This window comes from Chaetura pelagica, unplaced genomic scaffold, assembly GCF_000747805.2.
Source record: "Chaetura pelagica isolate M959 unplaced genomic scaffold, ChaPel_1.0 scaffold50, whole genome shotgun sequence".
Classification (NCBI taxonomy): domain Eukaryota; kingdom Metazoa; phylum Chordata; class Aves; order Apodiformes; family Apodidae; genus Chaetura; species Chaetura pelagica.
In genome coordinates this window covers 812,490-833,012 of record NW_009952366.1, presented here as the reverse complement: position 1 = coordinate 833,012, position 20,523 = coordinate 812,490, and the positions used below count along the sequence as shown (strand labels likewise).

Genomic DNA, 20,523 nt, shown 5'->3' with positions numbered 1-20,523 from the left:
CCATTCACAGCCATACCTATGCACAGCAATAAACTGTTCAGAATAAACTTTTACAAAGTATTAGCTCTGTTTTTTCACGGTCATCTTATTAAAATCTTCAAATATGTCAACTGTAAATAAGTGAGGAATACCATATTTCTGACCTCAAAGGAAGATAGTAACAGATACTTTTCAATAATTTGGGTGACTTGTACATTTTGTATAACAAATAATTGTTCACTTGTAAGTCATAATACTGCTTTATAGAAGCATTTAAAAAAAAATCATATCCGAAAAACTCCATTATTTCCATTTAACTTTACAGGGTTTGGACTTAAAATCAAAAGGCCCTCTGGAATTGCTATATGATTACTGTGATACAAATAATATGAGAAAAATTGGTTGTTGAAGGCATAGAAACTGCTCTATCTAACTGGCATATGAGCATATTGTTCTTAAGTACCCTTTTCAGTTTTCCTAGACCACTAAGATAAAGTGCCTACACAGATGTTGTGTTGCTTTGCAAAATACAGTATATGTCTTTCAAAAGCATCTATTGTTTCAATATTGCAAACCATATCTTCCCAGATTCAGGAGAAAGATGACAAGAAATGCCTGTTATCACTCTCTGTATGATCACAATTCACTGCAGAACGTCTGTAACTGCCAATATCTGACAAGACTGAAAAATATCAGCTGCAGGACTTTGCAGCATTCCCAGACCTATTTAAAATTCAATCTAAATCAAGGTAAGCTGGTAAAGTATATGTACCCTTTCATAGTCACTAGAAAGTGCTTGTTATTTCTTTCACTTTAGATGTCACAATAAAATGTGACGTATGAGTATTCTTCCACCGTTCCATTCCACATCTTTACATCTTTTTAATTAATCTTACAACTATTAGGTCCTGTACTGCAGCATCTAAATGAATTCACATAAAAGCCTAATAGAAAAGTTAGGGTTTCTTGAGACTGCTTCAATTAAATTCTAAGTTCAGCAAAATACCATCTTTCACAGCTACTTATATACATATCTTAAAATAATCTAAGTAATGTGTGATTCACTTATCAAGAAAGCTTAACAGTATTGAAAAACTGGGGCATGTTTTGAAATTCAGATTGAGGATGTGCCTCTCCTCTTTACTTACACTTTCATTACACATCAGATGGAAGAAAAATCATCCAAAATATTTAGATGTGCCTTTTAAAGAAAAAAGAAAAAGGCAATGTAAATTAGGATTTAATCTGTGGCCTGCAGCTAGTAACTCTATAGCTAACCATGTGAAAGACTTGATCTGTGACCTTGAGTAAATTGCGTAAACTTCCTCTGTTTTCTTTTTAATTCATGAAGCAAGGATTATGATTTCTGTACTGCCTCCCTTTGTTCCTCAGAGAAAATCCATTGAGATTAATTAGTTAATATTTGCAAAATACTCTAAAAGTAAGCATGCTAGATGATTCATATTGTAGCAACTTCCATTTTAAAAGTCTGTAATTTTTTCTTCTACATTATTTTTCCCTCATCAAAAGCTTCTATGAGTTAAAATTAATTTTTACAGCTCATTGAAAAAGTGAGAGAATGGAAAGAAAGACAGGGAAAAATATGGAGCTGCTGTTAAGTCTTCCCCCAGCTCTTTTTCACAATTCCACTACACCATTTCAGTTGTTTTATTAGCTTTTGCTTCGTTAAAATATCAAAAGAGGAGTGGGAATGCATCCAGTTTCCTATTTATAAGCATTCAAAAAATTTAAGCATCGGGTATCTGAAAAGCACTTCTGTTTCATAAAAATCTAAGTAAAAGTTCCAGAAAGCCTGTGGACTTTATCCTGCATAATTTTTTGGCTTATACTCCCAACCAATGTGGTTCAGTGATGGATGGCTACCACAGATAATCTGAATGATCCAGGTGACTGATCCAGATGACAAAAACTTGTCCACTGGTAGAAAACAGGAACAGAAATTTCCAGTACAAACCTTGTTAGTGGGTTTGAAACTGATACATACACAAGTTACTAATGTGCACATACAAGCTACTCAGTGGGTTATTAAAATGCTATTTTTGCATTTTCACTCACAAAGGCTTACATAATGCTTCATAAACAAGTCCAATTCATGCCAAACCTGGAAGCCTTTAAAGCTTTCACTTCTATTAATCATGTTTTCCACAGAGTCATTTAAAACTGGTTCCCTAGTTGTTGTGATTCATGAACAAATTAGATTAAGTAGCTATATAGCAAAAAAACATACTCCCTAATACGTATAAGCGTCAAGCATACCAATGAGCTCCTTTAGAGCTGGTAGCATTTTCCTCATACACTTGAGGAAAATTCTGGCTGAAAAGCCACTTTTAAGGTGAATCTTTGTAGGTAAAGATTGATAAATGGGAGAAGAAAGTACATTCTAAACAGACACCAGTGTGTTAAACTTACATTTTTTTCAAAGAGGTCAGAATTTGTACTTCAGTGTCTGCTACTGAAAGTATTACCATCAGCACAGATGTAGCACTTGGTTCACATTTCAACTGTAGGTACATAAACTAATTGAGACTGTGTGGCAGACAAACAGCAATGTTCTCCTCTCCGGAAAAAGGGGGTTTTGACATTGATTTACATGAATACCTAATGCAATAATGTCTGTTGTTCCAAACACATATTACCTTTGCATGATCAATGCGAACAGAAAGCTCTTTGGATGCAAATCCACCAAAAATCAGGCTGTGGATGGCTCCTACTCTTGCACAAGCCAGCATACAGTACACTGTCTGTGGAATCATAGGCATGTAGATGACCACACGATCTCCAGTCTTCACGCCATGTCTGACCATGACATCAGCTAACTTGGAGACCTGTACTGACAAAATATTCACAACATATTAGAAGTTTTTCCAGATCTGCTGGTGCTTCATAAAAAACAACTTTCACACAATCAGCAGATGCAGGACATCAAGGAGACAAGCCAGTATGATACAGAAAGCAGATGAATAATGCAAACCAGGTTTAAAAATTTCAGACAATTTCCTCTTGGCAAAAACCACTGAAATATTTTTTTTCATTTGGTTTGGTTTGATTTGTTGTTTTTCTTTTAATTGAGATAAGACTGAAGGTAATAATTCTACACATTAGAGCAACAAACCAGTAACAATGTTTTGCAAAACTGTCAATGACACTGCAACCATTCTTCTGTTCTCAATTTTAGCTTCTAAGGATGGATGTAAACAGTTCATTTCATAACACAAGTTCTATTCTAACTAGTTAAGTTTGAAACAGAAATCACAATGTAATAGTATTTTCTCTCCTACAGTGTTGTAAATCTCTCATAACCCGAGACAAGAAATCTCATCTCCTGAACCACATGTAAATACAAATCCAGAGAAATACATTTAGATTTAAGAAATAATTTTTTCCCACTTTAGAGATTTTCATTTTTGGTATGCAAAAACCTGAAGACAGACTATGCATGGCAGCAAAGAACTGTAATTAAAGGAATTTGACAGATCAGCCACAATGTCAGCTGTCTATATCATCATGAGAAAATATCTATTACCTCGACAGTGTATAGTATTCTGTTAGAAAACTAGTATTGAATATTTCATTAGTGCACGAGGATTGACAAATACATAGTAAATTATGATAGAGTTAGCATGGGAGCCTACGACAAGCACTGCACACTTGTCCTGACCTGCTTGTTGAAGCATGGAAATGTGGCATCTTCTGAAGGAAAACATTGTTAATTCCCCAAGAGCAACTGAATGAACTCAGCAGTCAGAGGTTTCTTGAGTTCCAAAGGCAGACAGCTGTGTAACATTCATTATCTAAACACTGGCTAAGTTGCCCAGGGAGGTTGTGAATGCTCCCTCCCTGGAAGTGTTAAAGGCTGGACAGGGTTTTGAGCAACCTGTTCTAGTGGAAGATGTCCCTGCCCGTGCAGGGGCATTGGAACTAGGTGATCTTTAAGGTCCCTTCCAACCTTCACCATTCTATGATTCTATGATTCTAAACCTACTCACTGCCTTCAAATTTTTCAATTAGACATCACTGTGTAGAGGTGCATAAATCATACAGTTAAAACTGCATATAACTGCATAAAACAAAACTAAGAGGTTAATAGGAAAAACTGTAGTCTAAGAAGAAACAAAGTAGACTAATAAGCTAATAAGAAACACGATGGAAGTAAACATATCCCAGAAGTTGTGAGCTGGAATACTCCAGATAATATGGTTGTTACACCAGTCAGATGTAACAAGACCAGAGTTTTCCTTGCAATAGTTCTACATTAGTGGTAAGACTAAAAAGTTAAATTCTCTAGGAAGTTCTTGGAGTATCTTAAGACATAAATCTAAGTTCAGAAAAAAGGAGTTGCTCTGTCTTACAAGGGAACTCTTCTTTAAAAGGTTGCTATTCACTAGAAGATACTACAATAAACATGAGAAGTTTAAATATTCTGATTTCTTTCACTACAAATACTTATATATTTGCTTATATATGAATTCCTCACATCTTGCTTGTACTGCATTATTCTTATTTATTCATTATCACATAGGTTAGGTTTCAAACAAAATTTAGTCTCATGCAAGACCCTTTTACTTCAGGTGCTATCAGAAAGGGGAGACTAATTCCTGACAGCAGTGGGTAATCTTGCCTGCAGAATAGAAAATACCCAAGCTCCTGAAGCAGTAAGTGGTGTTTTCAGTGACCCAGCAAATATGACAAGCAATTGGAGCAGCCTAGGCAAGTAATACACATTGTGCAAGAAGAACAACAGGGAAAGACCCTCTTTTTCAAGGATGTGCTAGCCAGGAGGGTAGACTTTTTTTGAGAAGTTTCACTTTCAATTATATTATTGACCAAATTGCAGTTTTCTCTATTTGAAGAGTTACCTTATTCCAGTTAAATATTTCAAATTCTAGTAACACTGTCTCTTCCAAGATTTGTAGGCAATAGGCTCTTTATTTTGTGGTCATATTCAAGAAAACTTGGGGCAATAACATCCAATTCTAGAAGCCTATCTGATAGATGTATTGATGAGGGCAAAATAGCATTACTCACTGATTCTCCCTACAGTGGGAACACATGTTCAGACTTTCAGCAACCTGAGACAATAAGCTCCAGATGCATCTGACCTGTGTTTGCATTAAATACTCAGCTCACCCACAATCAAACTATGCCTGTTTCTACACTTCTGTGAAAATGGAAACACAGAAGCCCCACACACACATGCTTGCATCAGAAGATTAACAGTGTAGCTTCCATAAATCCCTGCTGTTATTTTCAGCCATAAGAAAGAATACGTTTATAAGGCAAAGTCATCATCATAACAAGCTGAAAACTCACACAAACGAATGAATATGATTTGTAACAGATGTCTTATTTTAAATGCTACTGATCATCAAAAGAAAATGCACTTCACACTAGACCTAATAACTTCTATCAATCCTCTATGAAACTGAAATTTGCTATGAACACACAACAAAAATCAACAAGGCCTGGACATGTTCAAAGCTAGAATTTATTGCCATACCACTAGCATTTACTGGCACTTCTAGACAGGATTGGTGCAAGTAAGTGTAAGTAAGGATAACAACTTTACTTCCAAGGATAAATTCCTTTTCTATACTTCCTACTTTGAAAACACAAATCTGCAAAATTATTGTAATATAGCTAATATTGCCTTATCTCAAAAGATCTGAGAAAATTAGTCCTTATCTTTGCTGCTTGTAAGACTCTCAAGCAGTGTTGACAAAACCGCCAGAAGCAATGAAAACAATATTTAATGAGTAATTTTGAAGTCAGTGTAAGTGTGTCAAGCAGGACATAAGTAGCTAAAAACAATGGGTGAGTATTGTTGTTCATTCCTACTACTTCATAATTATTAATTATGATGAAAAAGGCACTGTTTGCCTGCTAAAGGAAAAGTTCATCATTTAAAGATCAGAATTATTTTGTAATAGAAGACTCCCAGCACGTGTATGCAAGCTGTATAACTTTGGTACTTGGCAGTAGGAGGGAGACAGTGAAGCGATCTGCATGCCTTTAAGTCATTTTTATTGAAACCTATCATAGGTAAACTGCACTTAGAGCAGAATATAATATGTAGCATGCTGCAGACAGGAACCCCATCTTCCACACAAACCCAGTAATAGCCTCTCAGTACTAGACCTTCCCACCATGTAGAGTTTAATGTCACCAAAGACAATAACCCAATACGATACATGAGTATCTGTCATTTTCCTGTGTGCCCTTTCTCTCACCCTGCTGACAGCCAGGGAGCATTTGGCCTACATAATACACAATAAAACGCTGTCTCTATTTGTAACTATCTGGAGGACTAGGGATCATCATAAAGCAGGTTTACATTGATCTTAAGATTGATGTGGACAACCTGAAATATCCAAGCAATCTCTCTTTCTGCAAGGGAGAGGGGAAGAGGAGTGAGCAGTGACATTTCATTAAACAGTTACAAGCCATGAAACAGTCTGCTTTGTTACAGTGAGTTGTCATTTATGGTTTACTTTAAGACAGCATACTTTATCACTCACGATCTTACAGTTGCTATTTTCCTACCAGCATGCAATTTCTCCACTTTTCTTCTACTTTAAGATTGCTCTATTGCTTTAACATAGTTGACACTTCAGTAATAAAACCACTTGAGACAAACTGATACAGTATGAAACTCAAGTGGCTTTTAGCTTTGAAGATCTGGGCTTAAACTGCACTTCTGTCAACGCAAGCCCCCAGTGAGCACGGCTTTTTTTTTACTAAGTCACAAAAAAAATACTACAACAAGAAGTAGCTCTACTACAAACTGTAGCTCTGAAGTAAATCATCTGGCTGTCCACAGTAGTTAAAAAAAACAGTCCTGGTCCATACGAAAGTAAATCTTTTTAGCAGAGACAAAGATAAAATGTACTCAAAATGCTCAGAAGAGGAATTTCAAACCTTCCTGGATTGAAAAAGAGTCATAGAATCACAGAATCCTGGGGGTTGGAAGGGACCTCAAAAGATCATCTAGTCCAACCTCCCTGCCAGAGCAGGGTCACCTAGACTACAGCACACAGGAACGCATCCAGGTGGGTTTTGAATGTCTCCAGTGAAGGAGACTCCACAACCTCTCTGAGCAGCCTGTTCCAGTGCTCTGTCACTCTCGCAGAAAAAATGTTTTTTTCGGATATTCACCTTGAACCTCCTATGCTCCAGTTTGCACCCATTACCCCTTGTCCTATCACTGCTCATCACTGAGAAAAGCCTAACTCCATCTTCCTGACACTCACCCTTTACGTATTTGTAAACATCGATGAGGTCACTCCTCAGTCTCCTTTTCTCCAAGCTCAAGAGACCCAACTCCCTCAGCCTTTCCTCATAAGGGAGATGTTCCACTCCCTTCATCATCTTTGTAGCTCTGCGCTGGACTCTTTCAAGCAGTTCCCTGTCCTTCTGGAACTGAGGGGCCCAGAACTGGACACAATACTCCAGATGCAGCCTCACCAATGCAGAATAGAGGGGGAGGAGAACCTCTCTTGACCTACTAACTACACCTTTTCTAATGTACCCCAGGATACCATTTGCCTTCCTAGCCACAAGGGCACATTATTGGCTCACGGTCATCCTCCTGTCTACCAGGACCCCCAGGTCCCTTTCACCTACACTGCTCTCTAGCAGGTCAGCCCCCAACCTGTACTGGGACATGGTGTTTCTCTTCCCCAAATGCAAAACTCTACACTCGCCCTTGTTGAACTTCATCAGGTTTCTCCCTGCCCAAATCTCCAGCCTGTCTAAGTCTCTCTGAATGGCAACACAGCCTTCTGGTGTGTCAGCCACTCCTCCCAGCTTAGTGTCATCAGCAAACTTGCTGAGGATACATTCTATACCCTCATCCAGGTCGTTGAGTCCTTCAATACAAGCTAAACACAAAAGGATTCTTCAAATACCAAGAGTTCCAGAAACATCCTGAAGGGCATCTCATGGAGTAAAAACAGCCACATCACATACCTTACACTCTTCAGTTTCTCCAGTGTGTTCTTTTTACAAGTAATCCTGCTTTCGCTCACTCCTTGATCAGCCTTTTCACTCTTCTATCACTCTTCTTAATTACTGTTTCCTCCTTTTCCTAGTGCTGCGAAATCTTCTACAGCAAATGCACCACCCCATTGCTAATGTCAAACCTACTGCCAAGTAGGAAAGGACTGACAAGTGGTGCTGCATTCATTTCAAGCAGATGAAAACCATGCTTTTGATGAGGCGGCAAAGCCATGCTTCAGAGGTGGTACAGTGCCACTGAGATCTTGGAACAGATCTGCACGAGAGGAGAGAGCACTCCGCCAAGCCCACTGCTCATCCACAGATGTCCAAGGACATTCACATCCTGGCTCCAGGATCAGCAATCCTGGCACACAGTCCACGGAAAAGTCCAGCAATGGTGCTGCATGTGGTCTACATGCCTGCAGCCCGCAGAGGATTCCTGTGAGACAACATGCAGGAACATCCCCTTGGCCACTCACTGCCACAGCAGGCAATGGGAACTGCAAAGTCAGTGGTCTGGACGCCTGCCTAAGTGAAAGTGTGTACTCCTTTCCTGAAGATGGACTGCACGTGGGACTGTGATTAGGAGGCTCCTGGTAGAACGAGGGCACTGGTTGCAAAGCTGTGGAAAGGAAGGCAGTGTAAGCCTCTGAATTGATTGAGAGCTCCTGTACCTGGAGAGAAGATTCCCCAGTGGCTGTGAGCTGTGAAGGAAGTTCTGTGGAGCAAGCAGCTGTGTCAGAGACCACTTCCCCATGCCAGCTCTTCCTGTGTGCCAGGCACAGTCCTGGCAACTGCGTGAGCTTTGGACACTGCAGGCCTTGATAACACAGGGCCACCTCCTACTAGAGCAGGTTGCTCCAAGCACCATCCAACCTGCCCTTGAACACTTCCAGGGATGGGACCTGCACAGCTTCTCTGGGCAACCTGTTACAGTGTCTTACCACCCTCATAGTAAAGAATTTCCTCCTAACATCTAATGTAAATCTCCACTCTTCCAGTTTTGATTCATACTTCCTGTCCTCTCAGTTATAAGCCTTTGTAAACAGTCCCTCCCCAGTTTTCCTGTAGCCCCTTCAGGTACTGGAAGGCCGCTATAAGGTCTCCCTGGAGCCTTCTCTTCTCCAGTCTGAGCAGCCCCAACTCTCTCAGCCTGTCTTCAAGCAGGGGTGCTCCAGCCCTCTGATCTACGTTGGGGCCCTCCTCTGGACTTGCTCCAAGAGCTCCATGAACAGTAGCCATGGCACTTGCTAGAGAAACCCACAAGTCAAGGGAGCAAGGATTTGTGGGATAGCTGTGCTCAGACGGCTTTGAAGAAAGCTACAGGGCATTCGGTTCAAAGGATGAAACTAAACCTAGCCCAAATTAAAACTCACAAATCACGTACAGTGGAAATGTCTGGAGCCTCAGCAGTTAATTCAGCATGGCTTTGCTTCACTCATCTGTCAAAGCTGCACCAAATTATACATTACTGTTGGCATCAGTGATGTTGACATGCTGCAGTAACTATCTTCAGTCAGGGGAGATTAAGTTCCAGCTGCTCCTTCAGACTTTTACAGTGTCATTTGGAAGTCTTTTGTGTGCAAAGTGAAAAACTCATGACAGCACTCTTTGTAAATTCCTGATTAGTCTCGTCCTTTAAAGAATACGAGTAATGATATTTTTTAAGAGCTACCCCAGTGCCATTGCATTTAAATATTTCTAGGATATTCACTAAAGAATTCCATTTGGGATTTAAATAAGATAAAGAAAACCATCATTTATCAAGAAGTCTAACAGATAGTTTTATCAAGATAATCTTGCTTTACCAGATAAACAGGACAAAAAGTTGGGTTGTCAGTCTCAGCAGGATTTTCTGTCTGTATGCTAGTTTTTATTCTAAAGCAATTCTGAGAAAAAATACATTGGAAAGAAAGGCACTATTTCTAGATAAGAAGGAACCAGTCATTTTTCACAAAAAAAGACAAAGAAAGAAGAAGGAGTAAAGTATGAAGAATGAGAAAAAGTGCTAGGGAAAAAAAAACCCAAAAAACAACAACCTGTCTGATCCCTCAGTTATATACAGGAGATATAAGCAGAGCAAGGCAGATACATAAATCCAAACTGGCAATGGCTAATACAGCTACTTTGGAAGAAAATGCTTTTAAGATAGATAATTATGGAAAAAAACCTTCCTACAGAAGAAATTACATCGTAGTCCATTGTTCATAACCAAAGCCCTTCTTTCTCTTTCTCATCTATATTTTTGTAATGTTGAATACTGTAAGAGGCTTGGGGTTGTGCTGGTCTTTTACTAATCCTGTCACATTACTGTACTCAGAAATTATTATGGTATTGAATTCAACATGGTAACTGCATTGTTATTGAAAAAAATCACAGAGAGAAATCATACTGGTTTTGTGCACATGTTCTGTCAAGCATCAACAACTGCAAATAATATGCATCTCAGATTCTTAAGATTTCTTTTTAGGAAGTGAGGCCTTCTAGAGAATGCACACAATGATATAAACAGAAAATTGTTTTTTAACTACCTAACTACCTTTGCCTTAACTTGAAAATGGTAGTATTTTCCAACACAATCAGAAAAATTATTTTTAAAGGGGCATTCATATTTCTTCTGGATATCTTTATATTTCCTTGACACTACACAGATTAGATAATATTTCTAACTGAATTTGTGTCTCCCTTATCTTCTCTTGTCATCTCACTACTGGAATTAGAGAATTTCCCACGGCATACTCAAAACTTCCACCTGCATCTTCATTTCTCTGGTTTCAGTCCAACACTATAATCCTTATTTAAAGGCCTGTAACAGGTGGAAGTAAACAAAAAAGCCCAATCGGTACATTCTGAGAGACTGTTACATCTAAAATTCCTTGTCTCTGCATTTGGAAGATTTTATCTGTAACAACATATACTTAACACACTTAAAATGTGTGAATTAAAGACTTTCCAAGTGTGAAGACAGTATAATGGTACATTTTATCAACACAAACTGATCTTGCCATTATTTACATCAATAAAGAATTGCTGGAATTCTCCTGCAATCCTTCTATTTCAGTTCTGCCAAAAAAAACCCCAAAACTTCCCACAGGCTGTGCACTAAACATTCACAAGCTTCCAAAATTCCCCTCAATGATTTATTGTTTAGTGGTGATTAACTGGCAGCACCACTGTAGCTTAGATCTAAACAGCAGTGCAAACAAGTAAAAGGGATAAGGATTATTTGAAAACAACAGGCTTCCTGAGTACACAGGTCAAGCTATCCCACCTTCTCTAAGGAGGTACATTATCTCCAACCAATCACCTACATATTTTTTTTCCTACTTACCATGAGTTTGACCCTGGAACAAATGATCCAACCTGCTACAAAATCCTGCATCTTCCCAATCTGTGACCCACAGTTATCCTACAAAACTTCCACTGAATCCATTTACACACTCCTCTTTTATTACCAAATCCAGAAAGAATTCCACCACTTCAAGGGCTGATGTCTTATGCAGACATTTCAAACAGGCAGCTTCTCCAACAAGACTTCCTCATTACACCATCAGTGTATTGGCCAGACAGACTACTAAACATATGTTGGACACAGACCACTCAAACAACTGTCTGCACACAGATACACACTCTCAGGCTATTTTAAATTGAGAAAGGTTCTCAGGAAGGAAAGCAAAAGGCTTCTTTTGCCTACCAGGAGGTTCGTTATCTTTGGTCATATGCCTGATCTGCGCTCGTATTGATCTGTGATGAAACATGCAGAGCACTGAAAGTCTATTTCAAAACAACAGGATATGGTACTTTTAGCTTACACCGAGCAGATGGAGAACAAAGTGACAAGCAGTGGCTGAGGGCTGTGAGCCAAACATCATCACCCACACTCCATAGTGTTTGGCAGGCTTTTTCTCAAAGTCTCTTCTAGACCCTACAAGATCTGTGACACAAAATGCACCAGCCCATTTCCTTCCCATTTTCAGTATATCTCTCTCAGAATACGTTTGTTATCAGGAGTCCAACTGTTACCAGGTAAACCAGGTTATATTTATTCCACAGAATGAACTAGACAGCTTCAACAAACAAGATAATAGTATTGAATCCTGCCTTTTACTTGTATTCCCTTTTGATTAAGGAGAGGAGGAAATTGTGGGAAATTAAAAAACAGTATTCAGATTGGACTCAGCTAGCAGCAAGATCGCAATGAACTTCTGAAATGAGTTCAGGTACACATCCCCAGAAAACTTACACCACTTCTTTCATTCAGTTTGGTAATCCTGCTGCAAGTGAAAATGTGGAGAAAAGGATGTGTGTGTCAACTAGCAGAAGTTTCTCATTCTGCACAAGTATGCCATATGCCAAAACATTTAATACACTTGTAAAAAATATAGAGAAATAAACTTAGGAGACTTACTACCAACATAAACCTTAAACAGCAAAACAAAGGCTACTTTTCAAGTGCCCTTCAGAGGAAATTACAGAGCCTACTTAAGATAATTTTCATGTAAATGTTGCATTACTTCATTAAAATAAAACAAATATGTATTTTATATGTATATATGTATACATTGATTTAATATATACAGATATATGGTTATATTATGTATATATTTATATGACACATGACATAAAATCGTACACATGGATTCAGTCCTGTGTAATGTGCTCTAGGCAATCCTGCTTTAGCGGGGGAGTTGGACTAGATGATCTCTAGAGGTCCCTTCCAACTCTGACAATTCTGTGACTTAAAAATATGATTTTATATATAAAACGCATTTATGTGTATAAAAGAATAAAACAAAATAGATAAGGAGCTAGGCCTTTTTAAAGTCTCCTGATTTCTTGAAAGACTGAAGTCAGTTGTTCTAGCTCCAGCATCCTCTATGCTAACTTCTGAGTTGGAAACAGAAAACTGGTGGGGAGCAATTTTTTTCTGTATTTTCATTAAAAGGCAGAGTGCAGTACAGGTTTATAATTTTTTACAGCTGTATGACTTCTCTTTTCTTACAGCTTTGGAATTAAGCTTCACAAACTGCATTACTCCATTGTGAACCTTCTTTCACACTGTAAAACGTAGGTTCATGTTCCTCCAGACATGAGGTGCATGTCTGAAGTAGAGTGAGCATGTTCCATCCATTGTAATGCACTCTGCACATTGACATACATTAAGGAAGAATATGAGTCTGACTCCACATTTTTTTGTGCTCAGTGTTAAGTGCAACTGCTACATGTAACTGGAAGAAAAAAGCCAGCTAAACAGAGGAGCAGCATCCCCACTACAGCCTACAGTAGGGCAGGTGATATAGCTCTCTTTAGAGCTTCTTCCTGTCAAATTTCATTTGCTTTTATCCTGAATTATGTGCAGCAACAGCCAAGGTGCACATCTTCATTGCTACTGGTACTATATTTTTGTTCACTGTAATAGCTGTCAAGTGACTTGACTAATATTTTGCTTTACCTTTTAAATATGAAATAAGAACTGTTGGGGAGGGGGGAGGGGAAATAAATCCAATAGGGAAAACTTCAAAATTTAACCAACCAGACAAAGAAAAATATTAAGCTGCAGATGAAAAAGAAGAATCAGAGAAAGATCAAAACCTCTTAGATCCCGTATAATTGGATACAAGGTATTGAAGCAATACTAAGCACAGCAAAAGGAATAAACTAGCAAGATAGACCATTTATACCTCTCTAGCATCTACCTACCGTGCAATATTTACTGCTCATTTTTAGTAACAAAATTATTCTCAAACATACCTGCTCAAGAAGTTCTTTATATGTTATTTTCTCTTTGGTATTTGTTACAGGACTGTCATAAATAATGGCAATTTGGTCTCCTCGTCCATTCTCAACATGACGATCTACCGCATTGTAACAGATATTCAGCTCTCCACCTACAAACCTGAAAAAAAGGTGGAAGTATGTAACAGGCAGCCTTCCAAACTAAAAAGACTATTATTTTTGCATTTTTTGTTTTTCAAGAAATGAGAGCATTTGATTAAAATATAGCTCATAAAACATTATACACAGTTCAGGATGTTATTTTTTAATTTACATCTTCACAATTTACTCAAAAACTTAAATAAGCCGATTAGTGAAAATACTGGAAGTACTGTACTTTAATTGACTTTACTAAGAGACTGCTAAACTTAGCCTTGATTTAACTTACTTTGCATCACTCATTCTGATTTTTATTGTGAAGTTCCACAGAAAAAGCATTCATTCACATAAAATAATTATCACATCATTAAAATGTGTTACAACACTACTTTGTATTGTCATACACACATCTCTTCTAGGAACAGGTTCAGGACTCAACATATTCTTATTCATCTCTTGGAAATAACAGTTGAGAATACAAGCATCTGTTCTAAATTAAACTGACCCCAACAGCTATAAAATCTTATCAATTTGTCTGACATTCATAATGCCTTTGACGTTACCATGTTTTGCATCAGTGACTCAAAATCCCCTGTAAAGTGATATGAGTCATAGCCTCTTCAACAGCCATTTACAGAAAATTCTCATCTTCTAATTAAAGAAAAACACTTTACAAAGTCTGGTTTCATTTTTATTGTAATTTTACACACAAAAAAATAAATTCAAGTGTTACATAATCCTCAAGTAAGAAAATACAGATGGCATCACATACAAAGACGATTCTACTAACTGAAAGATGACATAGACTCTAAAAATTAAAGTTCATTCTAAATAATGGTCTTTTTGTTTGTTTTTCTATCTGCACATATCTCTCTATAACAAAAAGAGCAACACAGAGATAAAACACATTTGAGAGTTTCCAAAAAGTTCTATGGGGACATTCAATGTGATAATGTGATATTGTTATAATGTAACTGGAAATAACATATGGCCTAAAGTAACCTACTACTAGTTCTTCCCCTTGCCTGTCTAGGAAAGACTGCTCTAAACTAGGATATTTCATATTCCTCATATATCCACATGCACAGATGCCACAGGATAGTGTTTATCGTCAAAGAATGGCAATCATTACATTAAATCAGTTAGGATGTTTAGGATGCAGCAATCTTTTATTGTGACTCCTTTACAATGCCATTAATAGGGAGAAAGTGGGGGACCACGAAACTAACAAAAACATTCTGTACTAGAAACTCCTCCTGTAACGGAAAAACTGTATGAACAGTCAAGAACTGGGAGTTGTTTCATCTGATACAGAGAAACTCCATATTACTGTCATAAAAGTTGTATAGGATTCAGGTCATCCACTGATTTTTATAACAAATCACTGTGGGATGATATGAACAAGGGAACAAGGGGGCACAGTACCTGGGTAGTATGAGTAACCACTGAAGAATGGTTGGCGCATGAACAAGTACCGGAGCTTGGATTCTTCTAAATATACATGGCAACATCAATGCTGCTACATACATTTTTAAGAATTGCTTGTGAATAAGTATGTGAAAAAGATGTGACTACCAGTTGAAGCAAAAACCAAGACTATCTGGACAGTGTGATGAGAACTTTGCTACCCCATTGAGGAGGAGGGAGGCTCTTACAGCATCAGAGAAGCAGAGATGCACCTACCATGACCACAATTGCAAGACATTCACTTCTCTACTGTCACCCAAGGACGCACTCAAATACCTCACTCCAGCTGACAAATGAAAGCTGCCTGGCTTTCAAAAGCCACCCTGTGCTGCTTCAAATGACTGTTGATTCAGTGATTCCCAAGAAAATTACTATCTATGAGGAACTTTGATTTTCCTGAACATAAACTTCACTTGGAAACAAACACTAGGATGAACCAGGAGCCATTCCTGGAATAAGGACCTCAATGAGATACTCCTATTTAAAACAGAGTTCTAGAATCAGAAAGAAGATATTCCAACAAACTGCAGAAAGATCAGAGGTGAATCTGCAGGGTATTTCTAAGAGATGCTGGTAAATCTTGCCATAATAAGCACGACTGTAAAACGCTAATCTGTTGCTAACCAAACAGCTATCTCAATGCAGCTTAGCAGAAGAATCCAAGTCTGAAGAATCTTTTTTTTGGCTGTGTTCCTAATGCTGAGAAATTAATAACATTTAACAAACAGAGCAGAGGAAAAGTAAAACAAATTAAGAGTCAACAGTAACAATTCTAATGCACAAATAAACTGGATTCAGTTCACTAGCAGTTTCTTTGAAAAACTCATCTACTGTTCACTAGTGCTGTGATGGGGAAAAAAATTACAGGGCTCTTCCTGTCAAAAATCACAGAATTCTGTGACTTCTAATTTAAATGTAATTAATTAAATTAGCCAACAGAATTAAAACTGGTTAGAATACCAAAATGGCTTCCTTCACTTCAATATTTTAAATAAATATTCTGAAAATATCTACTTATCTTTTTGATAAGTCTTTTTTCCCATACATCCATAAAAGCAGCAGCCTTTGATAATCCATACTATAGAGAACTTAGATTTAATGAGGCGTCTTTTTAATAACTTGAGTGTGGTTACCCACATTAGGACCCCCTTGCACCTCTTTCAAGCTGCCTACAGCAGTCACCTGGGCCCCAAGGTCTTATAGAGTTGCTGTTGTTTCACTCACAGGGATCTCAAGCACATGCACTTACCTCTTTAACTGTACTTTAAAATTACTATTACTTTAACCTTTCACATATGTCCTGGTTTGAGCGAGGATAAAGCCACTTCTCCTTTTACTGATTTTTTTTCCTTCAGTAAGCTTTCTTTTAACTAGTAGCAAACTGTCCCAGCTTGTGCTGATAACAGCTGGAATGTTTTTCTAACTGCTGGGTCTTCAAGTTCACATCTTTACTCTGCCAGCTCAGACACTACAGGGAGATCTATGACACCCCACAGGAGGCTGAGTTAGATAGACAGCAAAACTGGCCAGAGATATTCCATTCCATATATCTACATAAGCTCAGAGGAAGGTCAGAGATCACAGAAGACAACTTCCTTCCTGCTTCTTCTTCCCTTCTCTTCCATCCATGGCAAGTGTCCGGGGAGGACTCCGTCCATCCATCACCGTCGACCCCCAAGCTCAAGCTCTCCTGACCCTCATCACTCTCTGCTTTCTCCAGAAGCTTCAGGATTTCTTGGGACTGTTCACAGCTCAGGAGATGCTGTGGGAGTTGCTGGGGGTGGGGGGAAGCAAGAGGCTTTTGCACATACCTGAACATATTTGCATATAATTGTATATATTTTATTTTATCATTAGCGTTTAATTAAAACTGTGTAGTTTAGTTTTCAATCCAATAAAGTCTCTTTTTCTCTCTCTCCTTCCCTACGTAGGTGGGAGGGGAAGGGGATCGAGGGCATTGTTGTCTATTTTGAGTCAAATGGTGACATTCTCCAAGTCAGGTTCCCAAGAATCAACTGGATTTTTTATTTATTATTTTTTTCTAGAGGAAGTGAGAACAGAAGCTGAACAAAGTGTTAGACAAAACCATTACAATATTAGATATTTTGGTATAATTTTATGTTAATTGATCCAGCTACAATTTTAAATTGTGTAAGCAACATTTGAACAGCAATCTGTGCAACATTCCTCAAGGTCGAAAGTGATTTTAAATTGTGCTTATGTCTTCGAATCAGAGAAAAAACATAACTTGCAAAATTGCCCTTTGTCTGCATCTATTAGGAAAAACCGTTTATATCATTCCTGAAGAACTAACTGCTTAACCTTTCTAACTGGGATTACGCAAGATCCCCAGAATAATTTGTTCAAGTGTTTCACTACCTTTAGCATTAAACAAATCTCTTCTAAAATCTTCATCTCCCTTGTTGCAATTTAAGACTTTTACTTTTGACCTCTTCAAAACCCAAGTCAGAGAACAGTTTTTCTTTCAACTTTGTAGGCAAATTCTCTGCAGTTCAATTTTTTGTGCTTTGAAATCTACATTTTTTTGAGTTCTACACCAAACAATTTTAAATCTTCATCCTTTTCCTGATGAATCATACTTTTTTGCTCTTTTTATTTTTGATGTTGGCAAAACCAGCTTATGTTTTGTTCTGCACTGATGCAAGTTAGAACAGTCAGTGGTATCCAGAATTACTGCTCCAACAAAACAGCCAGGGGATGGTGACACTGATCATGTACCTTTAGGAAATTATTTTGCAACCCACTGACATAACACTGGTGTTTCCAATGGAAAAAAAACTAAAGAAAACACACTAGGACATGCTGCACATTTCTTTCATGCTGTTACAGCATTTAGAGAGCAAACTGGCATTTGACTTATAACCAAATATATATATTATTAATATATTAACTGTCTCCTTCAACACCTTAAACTGAAGTAAACGAGACCAGAAAATACATTAAAAGTACCTATTTATTAGTAGACCCCCCCTCTGAAACAGGAGATAAATTCTAACTCAAGAAGCACATACATTAACTTCTCAATACTACTTCATAAACTGCTTCATAGACAAACCTCTGTTTCTTCTTGGAAGCCTGACCTCTTTCTCAGTTCTGTTCTATCCTCTGTTTCTTCTTCAGCATGTCCTCTGATTGAGCCTCTTGTATTCTCTCCTTCTCTCTCTTATATTCAGTCTTTTCCTCAGAGAACACATCTACCATCCTGTTACACTGAATGCTGGTAACTTATGGGACTTCAGAGGCATTAGAGTACTACACTACTATCACAAACAGCCTGTTAGCAAGTGAACTTATATTAAAAAAGCAACAAAATTGCATGTTGCATATTAAGACATTAAAGAGGATTACACAAATTTAAATTTATTAATGTTTTTGTTATTTACAACAGAGTAAGAGATACCTAACATTCAAACAATAATTACAGCCTGATGTTGAGTCTCCAGAGACTCACATTTTTGCATCATCCCATGGGCTGGTTGATGTTGGACACAGTCTCTGGAGGGCACCTGGTCCAATCTCCCTGCTTAACGAAGTCCACCTGGAGCCAGCACACCAGGACCATGTCCAGATGGCTTCTGAATATCTCCAAGGATTGACAGTTGACAACCAACTCTATGCCAATAGTCGGTCACCCTCTAAAAAAGTGTTTACTGCTGTTCAGAGAGAACTTGCTTTATTTCAGGTTATGTCCATTGCCTCTTGTTTTGTCACTGTGCACCACTGAAAAGAGCCTGGCTCTCCACATCCTCCGTTCAGCTATTTGCCCACATTAATGGGACAATTTCAGTCTGTGGCAATCTGCATCCACAGAGGGAGGCCAGAAAAGACCCCTGGAAGACAAGTCCAACTGCAGCCCATGGAACTCTATCTCTTCTGTAACACCAAATAACTTCCATCTGAGAAGTCACAATGCTTTTACAAAGACTTTTACATGCTACTTTCAGCAAGCAAAGTAGCTTGAGCAAAGTAGGTTGTTGAGCAAATCGTGCTCAACCACATTTATCTGACAGAATTTGATAGCAAAACCATGCTCTCTAGGTGTGTGTTATATTCTCATTCCTTAGTTCATAAAAAGTAACCATTGTATTGACTTCTTTATTATTCTGTTCCAGAATTCCAGAGCTAATGATCTCCAGTAGTCTTTAATTATACAAGCAATCCTACTTGCTTTTCTGAGTAGTACCATGACCTAGAAATCAAGGTCAGTGGACAACAGGTCTCCCTATCCATCCATTTTAAGACTTCTGGCTGTTACACAGTCCTGCTGACTTACCCTGGCTGACTTATCCTGCCTGGGTACTGTTTAAAATTCAACTTCAGACAAATAAACAATTTTCGCTACCAGAGGAGCGAAGCAATAACACCAGACACCAGTAAGAAAGTGAGCTCCACTCTGCTGGTTCTGTACCTCTTCATTTAAGAAGATTTTGAGAGTGATTAGCAATTTTAATAACATTTTTAGAACAATTAGTATATTTAAATTAAAATGAAACTAGGAAAATACAAAAATGGAAAAGAACATCAATGAAAAAGATGACCTTCATCCTAATATTGCCTTTTTTATTCTATATCAGCTTCTCTAAGAAAAAAAACAAAGAGTGTAAACTTTCTGAAAAAGAGGTGTCATTGGCAAACACAAAATTTTAACAGGTGTATTTCCTTTGAGAAAGCACTGAAGATCCTATCCAGTAATGTATAAGGACATCACGTTCTGCCCTAGGGCAGTTTGCCATTCACCACATGGAGATACGTATTACAATGCCAGCGCTGTACCAAACATTACCTTAACCACATCCTCTAAATCACACCCTACTTAGATGGCTTCTAAGTTTAAGTAACTCTGAAAGCCGCTGCTCCCGCGTTCTCACACACACCCCTCCCCGGGCGCCTGGTGCCCGCAGCAGCCGCTTCCCGAGCCAGGCCCGAGGGGCTGGATGGAGCAGCCGGCACACGCACCCCGAGGTCACCCACAGACATCCCCTCACACACACGGATGTCACCCCTGTAACACCGCACAGCAACTCCCCTCTCACCCCAACACACTCACCCACGCTGCCTCATCATTAAGCTTAACCAAAACCACCCCAAGGAGGTGTGCGGGTAGTTCTGCGTTACCCGCACCCCCAGCTCCCGGGCAGGCCGAGCCGAGAGCTGCGGGGGCCCGCC

General features: G+C 38.5%; 1 protein-coding gene across 1 annotated transcript in view; it reads right to left on the bottom strand.

Moving 5' to 3' along the window:
* ACSS3 (acyl-CoA synthetase short-chain family member 3) overlaps positions 1-20,523 on the bottom strand; it is a 96,563-nt gene that overhangs the window by 66,021 nt on the left and 10,019 nt on the right. Inside the window, exons 2-3 of the mRNA XM_010008047.1 lie at positions 13,747-13,891; positions 2,637-2,825 (exon numbers count right to left, since the gene is read on the bottom strand). Coding sequence (XP_010006349.1) covers positions 2,637-2,825; positions 13,747-13,891 — 334 coding nt within the window. The remainder of the gene's footprint in view (positions 1-2,636; positions 2,826-13,746; positions 13,892-20,523) is intronic.